Source organism: Lutra lutra, chromosome 8, assembly GCF_902655055.1.
Source record: "Lutra lutra chromosome 8, mLutLut1.2, whole genome shotgun sequence".
In the NCBI taxonomy this organism is placed as follows: Eukaryota; Metazoa; Chordata; class Mammalia; order Carnivora; family Mustelidae; genus Lutra; species Lutra lutra.
Window position 1 is genome coordinate 5004182 of NC_062285.1, and position 19468 is coordinate 5023649.

At 46.6% G+C, this 19468-nt stretch overlaps 1 protein-coding gene across 4 annotated transcripts in view; it reads left to right on the top strand.

The window, feature by feature from the left end:
* FBH1 (F-box DNA helicase 1) overlaps nucleotides 1–19468 on the top strand; it is a 49252-nt gene that overhangs the window by 471 nt on the left and 29313 nt on the right. The window contains exons 1-6 of one of the 4 annotated variants that reach the window (XM_047740971.1): nucleotides 8181–8199; nucleotides 9958–10113; nucleotides 12285–12886; nucleotides 16767–16897; nucleotides 17003–17138; nucleotides 18909–19099. In XM_047740971.1, coding sequence (XP_047596927.1) covers nucleotide 8199; nucleotides 9958–10113; nucleotides 12285–12886; nucleotides 16767–16897; nucleotides 17003–17138; nucleotides 18909–19099 — 1217 coding nt within the window. In that variant the 5' untranslated portion in view covers nucleotides 8181–8198. Of the gene's footprint in view, nucleotides 1–8180; nucleotides 8200–9947; nucleotides 10114–12284; nucleotides 12887–16766; nucleotides 16898–17002; nucleotides 17139–18908; nucleotides 19100–19468 lie in introns of those variants that run through there. The other 3 variants (XM_047740969.1, XR_007129379.1, XM_047740972.1) reach the window with 3 other exon arrangements.

Below are 19468 nucleotides of genomic sequence, written 5' to 3' on the forward strand. Positions count from 1 at the left end.
GGCTGACAAGCCGGCATTTCCTTTTCTACCCGGGTGTTTTGACCTTGGGCGAGTCATTTGATCTGTCCTCTTCCGACTCCCTCATCGGAGTCCCCCTTCTCTGACTATTAAGAAAATCAGGGTGATGTGGGAAGGCCTTGAGCTTGGCTTGTGCAGAGAACGTTGAGATCTCAGCAAGCTGAATGGGGTGATGGGAGGGACTAGGGCAGGTGCTGAATTCCTAGCCAGGTGTCACCGGGTGCAAGTCGTTCAGACCTCCTGGTGTTTTCAGTCCCAAAGTTGCTACTGTTGACCAGGCCGGGAAGCAGTTGGGTTTTACATTTTGTGTTGCGCTGTATGGTTTACAGAGTCGGTCATTAATCTGCAAACAGCCCTGCGAGGCATCATTACCGGCAGGGAAATGGATACCTCAAGAAGTTAGTGATTTTCCCATGGAGCTAGAGGTAATAGAGTCCTCTGGAACAAAGGACGGTGGCACCTAGTGAGTGCCTGCTGGGGTCTGGCACTGCGCTCCCGTAAATTAAGGGAGATAAAAGGAAAGGAGGCCTCTGGTGTGGACCCATGCAAACAAGCTCATTTCACTAATGAGCAGACTGAATTTGGCTAATTTACTGAGTAATATAGGTAGGCACTGGAGACAGAAGTGGGTCCAATATCAGCTTTGCCCGAATTATTGTTCCATTATATCTTGCCACTTCAGCGAAGGGTAGGCATAAAAGTATTTTGAAATGCATAGTTTTAGAACATGCCCAACATTGCTCTTACTGTGGCTGTTCGTTTGGTGCCAGTGGAAGCTGAGCATTTTGTAACTTTTTTTTTTTTTTTTTTGCTGCTCATGCCCCCCAACCCCATCCTAATTACAAAAGACCCCACCTTTTTTTTTGCCTTATGTCTCCAGTTCCCCTGTTTTTTAAAAGAAAATGGGGACACATGAGTGCACGATAAAGATATTTCAAATCCAGGTGATTGGTTACTTACCTGGTACCCTCAGTGAAAATCCTCTCCCGTGTTCTTTAGGAACGTAGCTTCTGTATCCCCTTTTAGATAACTAGATGATAACGTATACGCGTCTGACCATGGCCCTTGTGGTTTTTCTAGATCAAAAGCTTGGTGTGGAGCTGTACAGTGAGCTGACAGATGGAGCTGTGCTTGGGTCTTGCTGATTTCCCAGTTGGGCTGCCTCTTTCTTTTCTGCAGGCTTTTGGAATTTGTGGTCTGCCGTTTAGTGTCTCGTGGCTCGTGTAGTCAGTATTGGCATTGGGATTTGCTACGTGGCTGTGTTCTCTCCTTTCTCATACGCTGTATGTTGTGTTCCTGTAGCATTCAGCTACGGTCGTCGGTGTCTTGATTGTTGGTGTGTTTAGTGGTCTGTGAGTGTGTGAACACTGTTGGTATTGGTCATAGAACTGTGAGTTCAGTTTTGCTGCCATCATCTTTTCTCTGCTTATCATATCCCTCTACCCTTCGTAGGTGGATTTTATTTGAAAACTGAATTGGAGTCTGTCTTTGCCCTTCTGGCTTGGAAATCACTGACTCCTAGAAATTTATCTCCCAGCATCTTACATCTTACAGCCTCAGCTGTCACTCATGTGCCTTTTGAGGACCAGTCTCCTATTTCAAAGTTCTTCCTGGAGCTTAACCCGGCATCCCACTGATAAATTTAAAACGAAGCAAAACAAACAACTGCTTTCAAAACAGGGAAACGTTCATCTTCCCCTTCCAGGAAAAAGCAAGTAGAACAAAAACGCTGTCTCTCTTTGACTCCTTAATGTGGTTAATGACATGACCTCTGGGTTCCCGCAAGAAATGTCACTTACCTTTGTCACTCCTCTTCATCGTTCTTTTCAGTCTTGTTGAAGAAGATGTGTTGATCTTCCTGTTCCCCTTCTCTCTATTTCTGCTGCTGCTGCGGCTCTCAGGCCTTTCCCAACTCTTGTTTTGGTCCGGGAAGTGACTTTCTGTCTGATTTTCCTTGCGACCTCTGCGTCCACCCATCCCTTACCCAGCTCCCAGGAAGACCGCTGCAGAGCGTGAGTCTGATTCCTGTGTTAATGCTGCTGGTAAGCTAGGTGATGCCCCGAGTCGCCTACATGGTAAAGCCCACAATGTCTTTAGTGCTCTATTTAAGGACCTTTACAATCTGTGCCTTCAGATTCCTTTTCCAGCCTTGTCCCCGATCTGTGAACCTCTTATTCTAATGAAATTTGACTTTCCACTGCACCAATGCTGTGCTAGTTCTCTGTGTTTTGTACTTAGTGTTTCTTTTGCCTTACTGAACCCTGTTTGTCTTCTGAGGCTAAACTCTTCATGAAGTCTTTTTCAGCGTCCCTAATCTATTGCCTTTACTCTCAGCACTTCCTGTGTGTATCTGTGTAGCACATAGATTGCCTGATGTTTGGTGATTTGTGATTGTTTTGCTTGCCGCCACATGGGCAGGCAAAATCTTTGCCGTTTGGTGTGCGAGTGAGTGTTCAGCATATGACACCAGAGATACCAAGAGAGGAAGCCCTCATGGTGTTTATAATGAATCTACGATATTGTAACAACTTAAAAGTGGAGTGTGGAATTGACAGAAGGACAAGCCTTTCAAATATATAAAAATATACTCTAGGTTGTAAGTAACATTTTCTTGTTTTTCCTTTCTTTTCACCATTCTTATACTTGTGAGAAGCCCGCATTGTCGTCCTTGTGTGCTCTAAGCGAATGCTCTGTCTTCGGGAGGAGCGGGCGTTTGCAGGGGTGAGACGATTTGAGGAAGATCAGGCCTGCGAGGCTAGGCCTTTGGGGTTTCTAGACAAGCAGGATGTGGCCGTGGGAGGCACCTCCATCAAGGGAGCTGGAACCACAGCGTCTTTGTTCTGTGTTTATTTCTTGCAGTGCTAATGGGGACGCGATATTTTGAAGTTTTTCCATTTTGAGCTCACTGGAGTTAGTGGTGATTTTCCTCGCGGTGACGGTTTCGAAATACTCGCTTGTCATTAAGTCTTCGGTTATGACATTTCACAGCGATGAGAAAAAGTTACCTAGAAATTAAGCCTGACGTTTTCAGAGGCTGCGTTAAATAAAGCTTTCTGGATATGGGAGGCGGAATGTTCCAGGAGAAAGAACTCTGCCTGTGGGGAGTCAGAAACGCTGAGTGCCGTCGCCCCCAAGCAGACCTCCGATGAGCTGCGGTTCTAGCGTGGCCCAGTCGTGGGATCCAGTAGGTTCCAGGGAGGGTGTGTGCAGGAGCTCCTGGAGCCATAAGGCACTAAGGAGCTGTCAGGTCATGTAGGGTTTCGAGGCCAAGGAAGAACCCAGCTTCTGTGGAGGGAAGCGGGGGGGCGGTGTGGCGCTCGCTTGTCCGTCTGATCACCAGTGACCCACGGAGCCGAGTGTGTTGGGTGCTGGGCTGAGTGAGTCCCTCACTCCTGCCTCCTGCCGGGTGACAGAGCTTTCAGTCCAGAGTGGAAGACATGTGAATGCCCACACAGACAGTTGACGACAATATAATAACAGTAAAATACGCTCTAGTAATGTAATTTGCATATGGTGCATATTAAATACATAGTTTTGCGGGTAATTGTTACAAGACTCTCAGAGCCAGGCAGGGTGGTTTTGTTACCGCAGAGGGCTTCCCGGCTTGAGTGAATACTTTCTGCAGGGCTAAAGTTGGGAAATAACACACTAACTGGTTAAACTGGGCCCTTAGGTCTTATGGCCTGCGATGCGCCTGGATCCTTGCAGTGTTGGACCACATTGCCCCGCACTGCTGTCTCCATAGGAAACCCAAGAGGGAAAGTGCCCACTCGTCCGTCTTCGCAGAGCCCCTCCGAGAAAAGTGGGAGGCTTGTGGGGAACTAACAAGATGAGGTTAGGTGATTCAGTAAGTAAGTTAGCAAAACTGCCTTCTGAGGTTCTTACTAGGAGCAGTCTGTCTGGTCGGGTACTTTGTCCTAGACAATTACCTTGATTTCTTTCTTTCTTTTCTTCTTCTTCTTCTTTTTTTTTTTTTTTTTTAAGATTTTATTTATTTATTTGACACAGGGAAAGCGAGAGAGCGAGTACAAGCAGGCGGAATGGCAGGCGGGGGGAGAGGCAGACCCCCAGCTGAGCAGGGAACCTGTTGGGGTCCTCATCCCAAGACCCTGGGATCATGACCTGAGTCAAAGGAAGTTGCTTAACGGACTGAGCCCCCCAGGCGCCCCAATTTCTTTTTTTTTTTAAGCAGTTACTTAACAGTCTTTCCGTCTGGGAACTGTACATTCTTAGTGTCTCCATCCTGTCCGCTTAGGTCTGTAACCTGTAAGTTTTAGAGGACGTTTCGTTAGAGATTCTGACTAGCAATGATAGGGGAAGAGAGACATTTACTTGGTACCAATTTCCAGTGATCCTGAAATGCTTAGAGAAGGCTTGGCTATAGTAGCAGATAGATCCAAACATGTAATGACCATCAAAGTTCATGTCTCCACTTCAGGACAATCTAAGGTGGTTCTAGGTTGTGTGTTTGTGTGTGTGTGTGTGTTGGAGAGTAAGGGGGAGTGACCCTCTTTGAAGCAGTAATCCAAGGACCCAAGCGGCTGGAGGTGCTTCCGTTTTGAACGTGGGGCCTCTAAGGATGCCCTGGGGGGTCAAGTTCCCCATTAACTGGAAGGGGGTCAGAGGATGGAGGAACAAGCCCGGGAGGATTTGTGGGCCAGGCCTAAAGCGGCAGACATCCGTTTGTTTGCATGCCACTGGCTCGAGCTCCGTCAGTGACCTCCTAATTCCTCAGGCCAGAGACAGGCCTGCTGTGTGCTGCGGAAGAAGAGAAACACTGTCTTTGCCACAAAACCCAGAGCGCTCCGTTTCATTTTCTGTGACTTGTTTTGTAAGTTGTTTTGCAGTAATGATTCTAGAATGAAGCTGACTGACGAGAACAGAGTCAAGGAATCCTAACTGTGCTTCTCACTCAACCGGTGCCTCAGGCTCTGTGACTTGCAAAGTGTTATCTTAAGAGCTTTGGGGGATAAGGTGGTGAGACACATTCCCAGCCTTCTAGGGCCTTCTGGTCCAGGAGCGCTTGAGAACAGCTGTAGCTCAGGGGAGGCCTGAGCCCGAGGGCCTGCTGAGGCAGGGGTGGCCTGGAGGCCAATGACCGATGACGGCCGGTCATTGGCCGGTCATTCGCTGGTCATCGAGGGGAAGACTCGATGATGCATTACAGGAAATGATCACTGCAGGCGATCACCGTTTGAAGTCAGACAGGGTGGGAACCTGAGGCTCTGCTGGGCTGCTGAGCTGTGGGTTCTTGAAAGGGGGCCCAGCAGAGCGGGGGTCACAGAGACGTCCTGCTGTGAGAAAGCCCACACAGGGAAAGCAGTGTGATAATGGGCACAGTTTTGACCAAATGGCTTTCATGCGTCCTCAGTTTTTTCCAGTCCTGACACGTGAGGGGGATGACGCATTTCTGTTAGTCACTGTGGGACAGTCTCTTATAGGGTACAGAACACCCGCGTGGGTACAGAGGACATTCACGCCTCTGGGCCTCACGCAGCTCAGAAAGTGCACGAGGGACCCTGATCTCTTGCCGTCCCTTTCACCGCATGCTGACCACGGAGCCCGCTTCCCCTTTGCTCCCGAAGGGATCCCGAGAGCTTCCAGCGGCGACAGATGTTCCCCATGAGACTCCGTGCACTTGGCATTTAGGGGAGGGAGGGATGCTCCGTGGTCCAGGTGACTGGGGAGGAGGACGTCGCATTTGCGCATCTTTGTTTTGATGACATTACACTTGAACTGTTGGTTTAAAAGTATGTTCATGAGAGTAGAAGGGTGGTTAGCATGTTGCTGTACTATTTTTTTTTAATTTCACCGGAACATTCATGCTGTTAAGATAAAACTCATGCGCCTTCAAGGAAACACCTAGCCTGGTGGGGTGGACATGTCATTCTGACAGCGTGGCCCCGCGGTTCTCTTAGCCTCGATATGGATGTCATGAAGTATCTTCACCTGTATCGTCTCATTTCCGCCTCAGCCGTCCTGTGAATTCAGTGTGGTGGGTTATGGTCGTCCCCATCTTTAGTGATAAGGGAGTCAAGGCTTTAAGTGTTGAATACACCTGTCGAGCAGAGAACGAATGGAACCACAGTTCCGTGATTTGTGTGACTCCGGAGGCAGACGGACATAGGGCTCTGGCTCCCAGTTGAGTGCACGAAGCACTTCATCTCTCAGAGGTCTGAGACTCAGATAAAATGCAGTCTAGTTTTTCTGATCTCTTGCTGAAGTCGGAAAAGTAATTTTTGATATGGAAATCCAATGAAAGTGGTAGCTCTGCCTCCCAGGTCAGCAGTCACAGGTGGCTGAGGTGACACCACTTCAGGCGACAATACCCAGAAGCCAGATTGCTCAGCCTGGGGACCCCTCCTCCTTCCACTGTTAACCTTAGCTTGTTCCGCGATGGCTGCATGCTGGAATCCGTGGGAATTTACTCAAACACTCTGGAAGCCGAGTACTGTGTTCCGCACACTACTGTTATGCCTTTCTTCTGCTCCTGTGTCTTTGTAAGATTTCTGCAAACATTGCATCTTCTCAACAGAGATTTAAGATTCTGATGTATTTTGCAAAATAAATATGTAAGGAAGAGCCTACTCTGTCCATATAATTACTTTTCCAAAAATAATTCCTTTGGGCTGTTTTTGATGTTCTCTCTCTTGTGGTCTGCCCTTGCCAGTTCCCTGTGAAAGTTCTACAGCAAATTCCTAGCAATCTGGAGCTTAGGGTCCTGTACCACCCAGCCTTACCACGCTCCCTGCTCTCTTCTCATCCTTCTCCTCTCTTAGTGTTGGCTCCGCAGGTGCCATGTGTCCAGTACTGTGCTGTGTTCACAGGGTATAGTCAGAAAAGACAGAATAGTACCTTATCTACTTGGAGGACGCTGGTGGCCGACTGCTGGACTGGTGGGCATGTGGTTAAGACATTCCCACCCGGTTGGTGGTTGTTATCAGGGCCTCCCACGTTTGCATTATGGCTGACTGACAACCATCGCCCTTACGGATGGTTGGCTGAGGGCTGGGATGGGCTGGGATAAAGCCATTCTTACCTACTTTTTACGGAAAAAGTTCTAGAGTACGTGGCATCTCTATGAAGAAGTACTTCTTCTGTACACATCTGCTGTCAGCCACTGTCTTGTTTAATAGTTTGCCACAGCCAAATTTAGGGGTATGTTGTAGATTTGGGTGGGCATCTAAAACCTTGACTGACCCCAGTGTTCCTATTGGTTCTATGTCTCTATTGCCTTTTAGACGTCTTGTGTTCCCTAACTCATCCCAGTAAGCTAAGCAGGTCTGCACGGGCCCCAAGGCCCTGGGATTGTATGAATTTGAGTGGTTTGATGTTAATCTTACTCCTTTGTGATTTTTATCCACAATGGGTTTTCCTCTCCAGGCCAGTTTGGCAATAGACCTTCACCTTCTTTATTTTTTTTTAAAGAGTTTATTTATTTATTTGACAGAGAAAGCATAAGTAGGGGGAGCGGGAGAGGGAGAAGCAGGAGAGGGAGAAGCACGCTCCCCACTGAGCAGGGAGCCCAACGAGGGACTCGATCTCAGGAGCCTGGATCATGACCTGACCCCACCTCGGCGTCTCTAGACCTTCACCTTCCTTAAATAAGTGCCTATTAGTAGCTTTTTGCTATCTCCTGTTCTAATTCTAGATGTTCTGTTTGCCAGTTCTGAAATAGTTGGGGATATTTGAAGAGCCAGAGAAGCAAAGACCAGGCACGTATTTGGGATCTACAGTGTTAGTGGGTTTATTGGTTGGAATCCTGCAGCTGCTGCTGTAAGTTGAACCGCGTGCACTTGGAGCACCCGAATTAGGGGCCGGGATTTGTCGGTATTCTGGAAGGGTCACTGTAGCTCTACCTTATAACTTTTTGCCATTCTGACCTCCAGTCCCCATTCAGGCAAAATAGTTAGGTTGTTGACTTTGTAATACGAGGGGTTTGGAGCAGAAGTGGTAAAGTTGTGTCTTTTATATAAAAAGAGAATAGAGTTTAAGCTTTTTTTTTCAATGTAGAAAATTTCAAATACATTTTATTTTCTAATGTAGACAGAGTGCACATTCATTTTTTGCCTCTTTAAGTGTGAATAAGACTCTTCGTTTTTAGGGTCAAGGAATGTGTTCAACAGCAACAGAAAAATCAGTTACCAACCATTACACTGGAGGGGATATTTTCGGTTCATAGTAAGTAATTAAGATATATTTCCTTTTTTTTTTTTTTTTTTTTTTTTTTTTAAAAGACGTTCCCGGGAATACAGATGTGGCTGTGAGATTGGACTGCTGATGCAATTCATGTCTTCCCATTAGGTGGCATCTTTATAATTTGAAAGTTATTTCAGTGTTTTCTGTAAACAGGTCATATCTAAGTTTTGTTAAGCAGAGTGAGCAGAGGGGTGTATTTGGGTGGGGTTCTATAGTTCAGGGACTGTTGGGTGTATTTTCTCATTTAAGCGTTATAATGCCGCTGAGTCTTGGAGAAGTGAGTGAGCTGGTGGGTCCAGCAGGTGCCGTGTGGTGGGTGAAGGGCTCACACCAGGGCCCCTGCCTCTCGCTCCTCTTGCTGCCTTGATCCCTCTGGCCGTGTTTGTAGAAACAGCTCTGGCCCTGCACGGTTCTGTCTCTGCCTCTAGTTTCTAAATTCACGTAGTAGAAGGGTCTCTAGCATCCTTTTAGAGGGGCTTGTACAACTATTTTTGCATGTAGGAATCATTATTTTAAAGTCTTAAAATATTCATGAAGACTTTTTTTTCTCTACAACTTCTGTTTAAACCTTGAAAGAATGAGCTGAAATTTGGAAGGAGCATTTCTGAAGAAGCTAAGGGCTGAAGGGGTTCATGATTTAAAAAAAAAAAAATGTAAATTGTGCTGGTTATGCTCATCCACGACTTGGTCTTAGACATTTTCGTGTTGAAATGTTGCGTGAGATTCTGGCATCTGACACTAGCGTTGGCTCGAGTATTTTTAGGACTTGCGAAATCGTGGTACTGACAGGAATGGATTTTATTCTTTCTTGACCGTCTTCTGTAAAGGATGACTCGGATTCTGTTATAGCTGTTTTTGTCCTTCTTTACTTTTGCTTTCTTTTTTAAGTGTTTAATGTTCAGAATGTTAAACATGTAGTGTAACCTTTCTGTTTAATGCCATAAGGAGGTAGCTAGATCGTACATGTGTTCCCAGATACAGAAACACGAAGTCTTGGTTAAATATGAGAAGGAATTACCTGATAGAAAATGATGAATATAAAACTACATATGTCGGTACTCTTGAGACAGAATTCTAGGTACAGTTGCTGCTCTAATGTGTTGCCAAGGGAGGGTATGAAAATTCCTCCTCTTGAAGATCCTCGAGAGTGGATTTGATTCTCTTCTACTTGGGGGCATCAGTCCTGTCCCCTTACATCAGTGCCAGTACAGAGATGCCCTGGGGGCTGAGACGCGTACATGGGGGGCCCTCTGGGATTTTATAGGGACTGTTCATTAGTCACTGCGTTGTGCTTCTGAGACCTGGAGAAGCTAGTATATACCAGGGACGATGAAGGAGTTTATTTTTGCAAAGCTAAGCCAACCCTGAAATACTTACAGTTATTGTGGGAACATAAATGGCCTGGATAAAGTCAGAGAAAAGATCTTGGATCCCAGCTTAAGCATTAGTGGTAACCTTTTTTTGAATAAACAGTTCATGATCAGGGCTTCTAGGAGGTTTAGTAAAGAAAAACAATCATTTTAGGATCTTATTTTAGGATTTTTAAATTCTAAGGAGGAAATGCTAAGAGACTAGGAAATGACTAAAAGTGGGTAGGAATTTAGGGAAGAAGGAAAGGGCTGGCTGGGGTGGTCCAGAGTTAGTAGATTCCTGAAAATTAAGTATAAACTGTTGGCTCACTTGGAGAGTTGGTGATGACTAACGAGTGTCCCATTTCTTCTGCCCGTTGGTACCAAACAGTGAGACGGTTTAAGCGGAAGCACCTTACAGCCATCGACTGCCAACATTTGGCTCGGAGTCACTTGGCTGTGACCCAGCCCTTCTGTCAAAGATGGACCAACAGAGACCCGAACCATGGTCTCTATCCTAGACCCAGAACAAAAAGAGGGACTAGGGGTATGTCTTCAAAAATACCTTGCATTTCTGAATCTGTAGTGTGTGTGACCTTTGACTCTCTCCTGGTATTTGTAAGCATTGCTGCTGTGATTTTTAGTCCTCTTGCCATAGTTGGACACGTTTTTCATTATGTGTGAGTTTCCATGAAAATGGCATCCCCTGATAGCAGTTGGCCAAAGCCCCAGGGAAACGTGGCAGAACGAGTTGCATTGGCTTGCTTTACCACAGTGCGGTGGGAGACCTGCGCCAGTGTCATGGTCCTCCCTAGAGCTGTGTGATGTCCCTACTCCAATGGTCTGTCACCGAGCCCAGTAGTTTTCTGTGCCATTAGTTTTCTCCAGAATGCCCCCATGCCGTGCTTTCACGGCGGACTGTGCCCTTTGTCACCTCGTGCCCAGCTGTTGCAGGAACCCTTCTCCTTGTCTTCAGGTGTTACTCCTTCCAAATCAGCTGGAACATCCAGTGTCAAGTTAATATCCTTGCGTTCCGTTTTCTGACCCATCACTCAGGCACCTGCCGGGAAAAGTTTCCCTGTTACTGTTACGGACGCAAGCTTGGGCTTGCTGTCACATGGTATTTATTATTAATTACATGCAAATTCTACTTCTGGGACTTCGGTTTTTCTTATTACCCACTTAGGTGCCAAATGAATTCCTCCTTTTGTTAGTAATACCCATCAGGAGAGTCCTGATTGCCTTAGTTCCCTTTGATATATTTATTTATTTATTTATTTTTTTTTTTTTTTTTTAAAGATTTTATTTATTTATTTGACAGAGAGAAATCACAAGTAGGCAGAGAGGCAGGCAGAGAGAGAGGAGGAAGCAGGCTCCCCGCTGAGCAGAAAGCCCGATGTGGGGATCGAACCCAGGACCTGGGATCATGACCTGAGCCGAAGGCAGCGGCCTAACCCACTGAGCCACCCAGACGCCCCCCCTTTGATATATTTAATTTCAGAATCCAACTCAAATCTTACCTAGTCATCTGTAACTATCGTAATACATGTTTGTCACTTTTTGGAACTACTGTAACCCATGTATGAGGCAGTTTTAAACTCGGTGGTGGTATTTTGTTTGTTCTGTGTATAGAAGGCAGCTTCTCTGTGTCACGAGTTCATTGAAAAGGACTTGGTCAGCGTGTGCACGTTTCCGTGTGGAGTCCCGGCCCGGAGCACATGCAGGCTCCGTGGGTGTCGGTGCCATCGAGTGCCACAATTAGAGGGTATCAGGATCTCACCTGGCCTCTTGCCTTCAAGCCCTGGGTTTCGATCAGATTGCCCTAGAACCAGTTACAGTTTTTTTCCTCTAACATAGGAAAAAAAACTAAATCCTATGAATTCTGTTAGAGGCTAATCCTAGTCTTGTTCCGCTCTCTTATTTTCCGCAGTAAGCATTCCAGCGTAGCCACTTCGGGCAGGAGCCGTGTCTTTTGTTATATATGATAAGGCGCTTAAACACTCGGCTGGCATTGTACAGTAGGGTGTAAGAATACGGTGGTGTTGTGTGAAATCACCACTTGAACTCCCTTGAGTGCCTGAAAGTCTGAGATCAGGGACCGTACAGGCCGTTTCACTTTCAGTTTGTCTCAGAATCCCGGGTGCCGAAGGAAGGCCCATTGAAGGAATGTGTGGACGGGTTAGGTACCACCCGCATCATATGAAGAGAATTCTGACTCCCTTCTTCTTATTTTAAAATCAGTGACTGTGTCAGCTTCACAGGAGGAGATAAAAATAAGTCACAAGGGTTTTGAGGCAAAGAGTAGGTTTTCCTGAATCCTGAGAACCCGAAGCATTTTCGGGTTTAGATTTTGTGTTGTACGAGTAAGGCAGGAGAAGTGAGTTCTCGTAAGTGGGTGTGTCTGTGTGAGGAGTTGTTGACCTTCTGTCTGTCCATCCGGGTGTTCAGTTTGTACAGACTGCAAAGTAGACCGTGCTCCTCAGACCATCTGGAGACTGGTGTCTGTCTCTTCATGCATGTGTCTGAGTACGTGATAGAGCCAAATAGAAATACTTTTTGGATTAAGATATATATATATGAAATTAGTTGACTGGTAGCTATGTCCTTGTCTCTGTTCTCTATTAATGTACATAATTAAAATCAGCGTCCCTCCTGTGGATCAGCGGTGGGTTCATGGTTGTTCCCATCTCATTCACTGTGTTTGGGTTCTCCGTGCAGGTCAAGGATGTCAAGGGTACAACACTGAGTTCTTCGCAGCCGCCCGGCAGCGGCGCATCAATGACATGGCCAAAAGCAGTTCTGTGGGCCAGGACACCTCTAAGGACTCGGAGGGGGACATGATCTTTGCTGCAGAGAGCAACTGCGCCCTGCCTCAGGAGGGTGATGGAGAAGCAAGACTGGGCGCGGCAGGGTCCACTCTGCCTGCAAGGAAGCGGTCTCGGTCCTTTGAGGACGACAGGAATCAAGCTATAGGGACCCGTCAGTGGGATGGGGTTTCTAGAAAGACTCCACGGCATCGCTGGTCCCCGTCGGGCGGAAGACCCAGGGAAGCCAGGCAAGAAACCGAGGACTCTCTGTCATGGCGCTCCGCAGAGTCCGGAGAAGCCAGCCAGGAAGTGGAGGACGTTGGGCCCGATCCCATTCCTGACTCTTACTATGGGCTTCTGGGGACCTCGCCCGGCCAGGAAGCCCAGAGCCACATTTGGAGCCTGCCCAGTGAGGTCCTCCGGCACATCTTCGCCTTCCTCCCCGTGGAGGACCTCTACTGGAACGTGAGCCTGGTGTGTCACCTTTGGAGAGATATCATCAGTGACCCGCTGGTACGTAGGCCGCTCGTGGCTCCGCGGTACCTTCTCGGAAAGCGCCCAGGTTAGCTTCGCTCACAACAGACCTTAATGTTCCTCCAGAAATGGTAGTTTCTGTTCACCTCGGGAATAATACCCGAGTTCCCTGGAGGCCCTTACGGCTTTCCGTGTTTGCCCGAGGATTTGCCGAGAGCCTCCCTGCCCACTCCCCAGCATATCCCTATATTCTGCCCACCACAAGGGATTTTCTGGGTCCCGACCGTAGGCTGCATACCCCTTGCCCTCTGTAGGCTGGTCTAGCTCCCCGCCCCGCCCCATGTAAAGGGCCCCTCGTATCTCCCTTGACGTCTCGTCTTCAAGGCTTCACTCCATTCCTAGGGAAGTGAAGTAGAAATTTCTCCCTTTCTCTTCCTTGCGCTTTTGTAGCAATTTCTACCTCTGTTTGAAGCTTATCCCATTCCGTAATACAGTTTGGAGAATCTTCCGCCTCCTTTTAAAGGTTTTAATGTATTTGAGAGAGAGAAAGGGAAGGCAGTGTGTGCCAGCAGGGGAGGAGGAGAGTGGGAAGGAGAGGGAAGGGGGAAGAATCTCAAGCAGGATCTTGATCTCATGGCCCTGAGATCATGACCTGAGCTGAAACCGAGAGGTAGCCATCCAGGTGCCCACCTTCCTTCTCCTTTTAAATTACTGGCTCATGGACAGAAGGCTGCCGTTCCTATTTGTTTTCGAGTTCTCCATTGTGCCTCATGATCTTTTATAGACAGTAGTTGATTCATAAATGAGTCTTGCATGGAATCACCCTAGGTGTCCCTCTTGCCGTTGATACAGTGGGCAGCTTATGCTCTTGGAAGAGACTTCCTGGGGCGCCTGGGTGGCCCAGTCATTAAGCATCTGTTTTGGGCTCAGGTCATGATCCCAGGGTCCTAGGATTGAGCCCTGCATTGGGCTCCCTGCTCAGCACTGCTTCTCCTTCTCCTACTCCCCTTGCTTATGTTCTTTCTCTCACTGTTTCTTTCCCTCTGTCCATTAAATAAACAAGATCTTCCAAACAAAAAAAAAAAAAAAGAGAGAGACTTCCTGGTGCTGAGTCCATTCCGTCACTGCTCTGGCACCCTGCCCTTCTGTTGGTCTTCGATTACATATCTTCCCTCCCAGCTGCGGGCTCAAGGGTAAACCCACGGGCTGGGAGCACGTTCTGCTTGGCTTACGATATCCCTTAGACTAGCCATTGGGGATAAACCCTAGAAATGAAGATGAACTCTCCCTTCAGATATGGTGAAGTTTAGAAATTTAGGGATGGACGGGCGCCTAGGTGGCTTGGTTGGTTGGGTGTCCAAGACTCCTGGTTCTGGCTCAGATTGTGGTTTCGAAGTCATGGGATCTAGCCGCACATTGGTGTCTGCACTCAGCACAGAGTCTTCTTGGGATTCTCTCTCCTCCTCCTTCCCCCTCTGATCCTCTCTTACATGCTCTCTCTTTCTCTTTCAAATAAATAAATAAAATCTTTAAAAAAAATTTAGGGATGGAGGGCAAGATAGACATATGAAGACTTAATACATTTTTCTTATAAAAATGAAGGGTTTTGGATGAAGTTTCATATCACTCTTGCTTCATCCTTTGCTTGAGGTCTTGTTTTATACTTTCTGAGAACTGCCTTTCTGCCTTTGGTGTGACCTCTGTTTTGTGTCATAGTATTTCTACCCACCGAACTGAGATGCATCCCGTGTGACCTGAGTAGTCACAAATGGGGATAGTGAGTTTTCTCCATTCTGCTTGAGAAGATCTGGGGCAGGTTTTTCCAGCTCATATTTACCTCCTGAAATGTTAGACTGAGGCTGTTTTTCATCATCGCTTAACAAGGATGCGACATACGAATTTCCGGTGATCTGTTGTAGCTCTCATTTCCCTTTCATTGCTCTAGTATCTTTCTCTAACTTTGGTCTAAGGTTATGCTGGCTTCCTAGAATCAGTTTGGAGGTCCTCCGTCCTTGTCAGTTTTTTTGGAGTGTTTAAGAAGGATTGATATTCATTCTTCTGAAGGAATTAATGCTCAGTGGAATTCTCCAGTGAAGCCGTCTGGTCCTGGACTTTCCTTGGTTGGGAGGTCTTTGGTTACCAACTCAAGTCACTTATTATTGGTGTGTTCAGATTTTCTGTTTCCTCATGAGTCAGCCTTGGTAGGTTGTCTTTTCTTCTAGGTTGTCCATTTGGTTCATGTCCTTTTATTTCTGATATCAGTTGTAATGTCCCACCTTTCATTTCTGATTTCAGTTATTTGAATCTCCTCGTTTTTTTCTTAGTCTACCAAAAGGGTTGTCAATTTTGTTGATCTTTTAAGAAAACCAAATCTTAATTTCATTGATTTTTTTTTTTTCTTCTTCTCTCTTCTTGATTTCATTTATCTCTGCTCTGGTCTTTATTATTTCTTTCCTTCTGCTAGCTTTTTTTCTAGTCCCTGTAGCTATAAAGTTAGGTTGTTGATTTGTGGCCTTTCTTCTTCTTTAATATAGGTGTTTACAACTATAAACTTCTCTCTGAGCATGGCTTTCACTTTATCCCATTAAGTTTTGGTGTGCTGTGTTTTTTGTTTTCATTTGTCTCATGGTCTTTTCGAATTTCTTATGATTTCTTTTTTGACCCACTGGTTGTTTTAAGAGCATTGTTTAGTTTCCACGTACTTGTGGGATAGTGATCAAAAAGGATACTTTCTATAATTTTAATGTCTTAAAATTTGTTTTTTTCTTTAAAAAAAATTTTACTTAAATTCAGTTAACATATGATGCATTATTGGTTTCAGAGGTGGAGGTCAGTGACTCATCAGTCTTATGTACTAGCCAGTGTTCACTTCAACACGTGCCCATCACCCAGTTATCCCATCTCCCCAACGACTTCCCCTCCAGCAGCCCTCAGTTTGTTTCCTAGAGTCAAGAGTCTCTTACGGTTTGTCTCCCTCTGATTTCATCTTGTTTTTGTGGCCTAGCATGTTATCTGTCCTGGAGGGTGTTCCATGTTTACTGGAGAAGGCTGTATATGCTGCTGCTGTGGGGTGAAATGTTCCGGATCTGTCTGTTAGGTCCCCTTGGTCCACTGTTGTTTATATCCTCTGCTTCCTTATTGATCTTCTGTCTGATGGCTCTGTTCATTCTTGAAAGTGGAGCATTGAAATCTCCTGGGACTTCATGTCGCTGTCTGCTCCTCTGTTTGGTTTCGTGTCTGCTTCCTTCATTGAGGAGCTCTGATACTTGGTACATTTATACTTAAGATTATTAGACCTTCTTGGTGCGTTGGCCCGTTTATTATTATATAACCTTCTTTCTCTTGGAATAGTTTTTGATGTAGAGCCTTTTTTTGTCTGATGCTTGTATAGCCACAGGGTTTTTGGTTTTTTTTTTGTAATTTAAAAAAATATTTTATTTTTATTTATTTATTTGAGAGAGATAAGAGAGCATGAACCAGGGGGGAGGGGCAGAGGGAGAGGGAGAAGCAGACTCCCTGCTGAGCAGAGAGACTGATGTGGGGCTTGATCCCAGGACCCCAAGTTCATGACTTGAGCCGAAGGCAGACAATTAACTGACTGAGCCCCCCAGGTGCCCCAGCTACGGTTCTCCTATTATTTGATCTTCATTGAAACGCTGAGCTGTCAGTGTCCTGACCAGGGAAATCGCACTAGTTTTTCCCAGATTCTGTGTCAAGTTAGTGTTGGAACCAAAACCAAGACCCAGTTCTCATTTCCGGCCAAAACGTGTGTAATGTTTCTACCCTCCTTGCCCAGCTTTGGAATTGTGAGCTGTAAGTGCGTTTCAAGTGTCAGAAGGTCGTCCATAAGTAGTGGCTTAATCTGTTCTCACAGCCGCTGCCTGCATGTTATTGTGGATTTTTTTTAAAACCTCTTTAGTTCATTCCTTGGAAAAAGCTGTATCATCGCTACCTGATGAATGAGGAGCAAGCTGTGAGCAAAGTGGACGGCATCCTGCTGAGCTACGGGATAGAGAAGGAGTCCGACTTGTGTGTGCTGAACCTCATTCGGTGAGTGGCTTTTCTCCGGGGAGGAAGATGGAGTCTCCAGTCCTTTCCCGCCTTTTAGCACTTGGGGTCAGCTTTCTCACGGACTCTGCTGTGACTGTCGTACAGCTATGCAGCCACCAGTAAATGCTCCCCCAGTGTGGACCCTGGACGGGCCTTGTGGAGTCTGAGGGATCACCTCCTCCTTCCTGAGGCAGAGGCCTGCGTGCGTCAGCACCTCCCAGATCTCTACGTGGCTGCCACGGTGAGTGACTGCAGGCCGACGCCACATCCTTTCTCTTCCAGAAAGCCTAGTGGAGATGAAGTGTGGCTGAAGGTCATTTTAGATCTATTTTCAAATTCTTTCCTTTTTTTTTTGAGAGGGATTTGAGTGTGGCTGAAGGTCATTTTAGATCTATTTTCAAATTCTTTCCTTTTTTTTTTGAGAGGGATTTGGGGGGCAGAGGGAGAGAATCTTAACCAGGCTCCATGCCCAGCGGAGAGCTGGACGCCAGCCTCGATCTCCCCACCCTGAAGTCGTGACCTGAGCCAAAATCAAGAGTCTGGAGGCTTAACTGACTGTGCCACCAGGTGCACCTCAAAATTTTAATCTCTGCTTTGAAGCCTTAATCTCGTCATTGGTCCCGTTATGGAAATAACAGGCCATGTTGTTATAGATTCTTCAGTGTGGAAGGGATTTTAAAAAGCATTTAATCCAATTTCCCATTCTGTGGCGGAATCTTCAACAGAGGATGGTTTTCTAGCCTCTAAAAGCTTTGATTAATAAGGATTTCTTTATACGGTAGCCCATTCCATTGTCAGTAAGTGGGTTGTTTGAAAGAATCAGAGAAATGAAGGTTCTCCTACAGACACTCATGAGTCAGTGGGAAGCTAGAAATAGTCTTCAGTTTCCTGACTCAGCCTCTTTTTTTTTTTTTTTTTTTTTTTACAAAATATACTGCTTATATATAATAGGATGAAAAGATGCTGAAATGCTCACCATTTCCGTATCTTTGGGTGTTGATATGACAGATGACCTTTTATTCTTTTAACTTTTTATTTATTTACTTTAAGTTAAATTTTATTTTATTTAGATTCAATTAATTAACAAACAGTGTGATATTAGCTTCAGAGATGAGGTTCAGTGACTCAGTTGTACCTGACTGGGTCTTGTGGCTCCTTATCTAGATCAGCGATTCTTCCGTTTTGTCTTGGAAGCTCCGTACACCCTCAGCCCGGCTGCTGCCCGCAGAAAACCGGCAGTCCAGCCGTGCGTTTTCCTCTTTCTGCCTTCAATGACGTGATCGCTGGTGGTGGTGGGGTGTCATTTCTTTCACAGGATGGTTGGAGTGAGAGGACCCTGAAATTATAACCGGGATGCTTGTAGTAAAGTGAAGAATGAGAAAGATACTTTTCCAGTATTGGACTATTTCTGTGTTCCTGAACATTTTCTTAGATGCTACTAAACGGAGTATACTAAGCAGAGATCCATAATAAGACATTTTCAGTCATTTACGTAATGTTAGTTAAAACATCGAATTCGTATTAATTAAAAGATTAATTAAATAATAACACAAAGTAAGTAGTAGATTAACGTCTTAATGCCAGGGAATTGTCAGTGTTGGTTTTGTCCCTGAAAGACCACTGTTGTCTTTTGCTTCGCCCCTCCGTTGGCCTCCCAGGCCGGCACAGTTGCCCAGTGATCTTCTCGGACCCTGTCGAGTCGCTGTGGACAGGAGAGCTCACCCCGACCTGGAGAGGAATGCTGGGAGCTAGGTGTTCCTCTAGGCAGGGTGCTCTGTTAGATCCTCCTTTAATGTTTTTTAACTGAAGACAACTAAGGACTCAAATCCAGAAGCGATGAAAGGAAGGAATCCAGGGTGAAGGGAAAGGCTGACGTTTCTGAATGTCGCGTGGGCATTTGGCACTCGGCCCAGGCTGTCCGAGCCTTGGCTCTCTTCGCTGGTTGTCTGATGGGGTTTCATTAATCGTGTTCTGGTCTTTTCTCCCCTCCCCGGTCCGCTGCCCTCCACAGGGTGTCAACGTGTGGGCTCTGGTGGCGGCCATCGTCCTCCTGTCCAGCAGCGTGAACGACATCCGGCAGCTGCTCTTCTGCCTCCGGAGACCCAGCTCCACCGTGACGGTGCCGGACATCACGGAGACGCTGTACTGCCTCGCCGTGCTCCTCTACGCCATGAGGGAGAAGGGGATCAACATCAGCAACCGGTAAAGCGGGGGGAGGAAGAGCCCAGGCCCGGGCAAGGGAACGGCCCGCACTGGCTGCACCGCCCAGCTCTAGCCCCGGGCATGCCGTGGGTCTCCCAGGGCCCCCCGCCCCAAGTCCACAGCGGCAAAAGGCAGGTGCTAGGAGGATCAGACATGCTCTGCGGATATGAAGTGCCACCCCGATGGGAAATAGCGCTGAGGCCGGTGGATGCTCAAGGCTGTTGAAGCCTGACGTGACGTCCCCTCGCTAAAAGGAGCCTTCTGCCTTCCTGTGTGGCCTCATTTTCCTAGGGAAGCATTAAGATTCGGTTCCTCCATTTCTGTTTTGGGGTGGGAGCTAAACACTGTGGCCGAGTCTCGCCTGCCTTA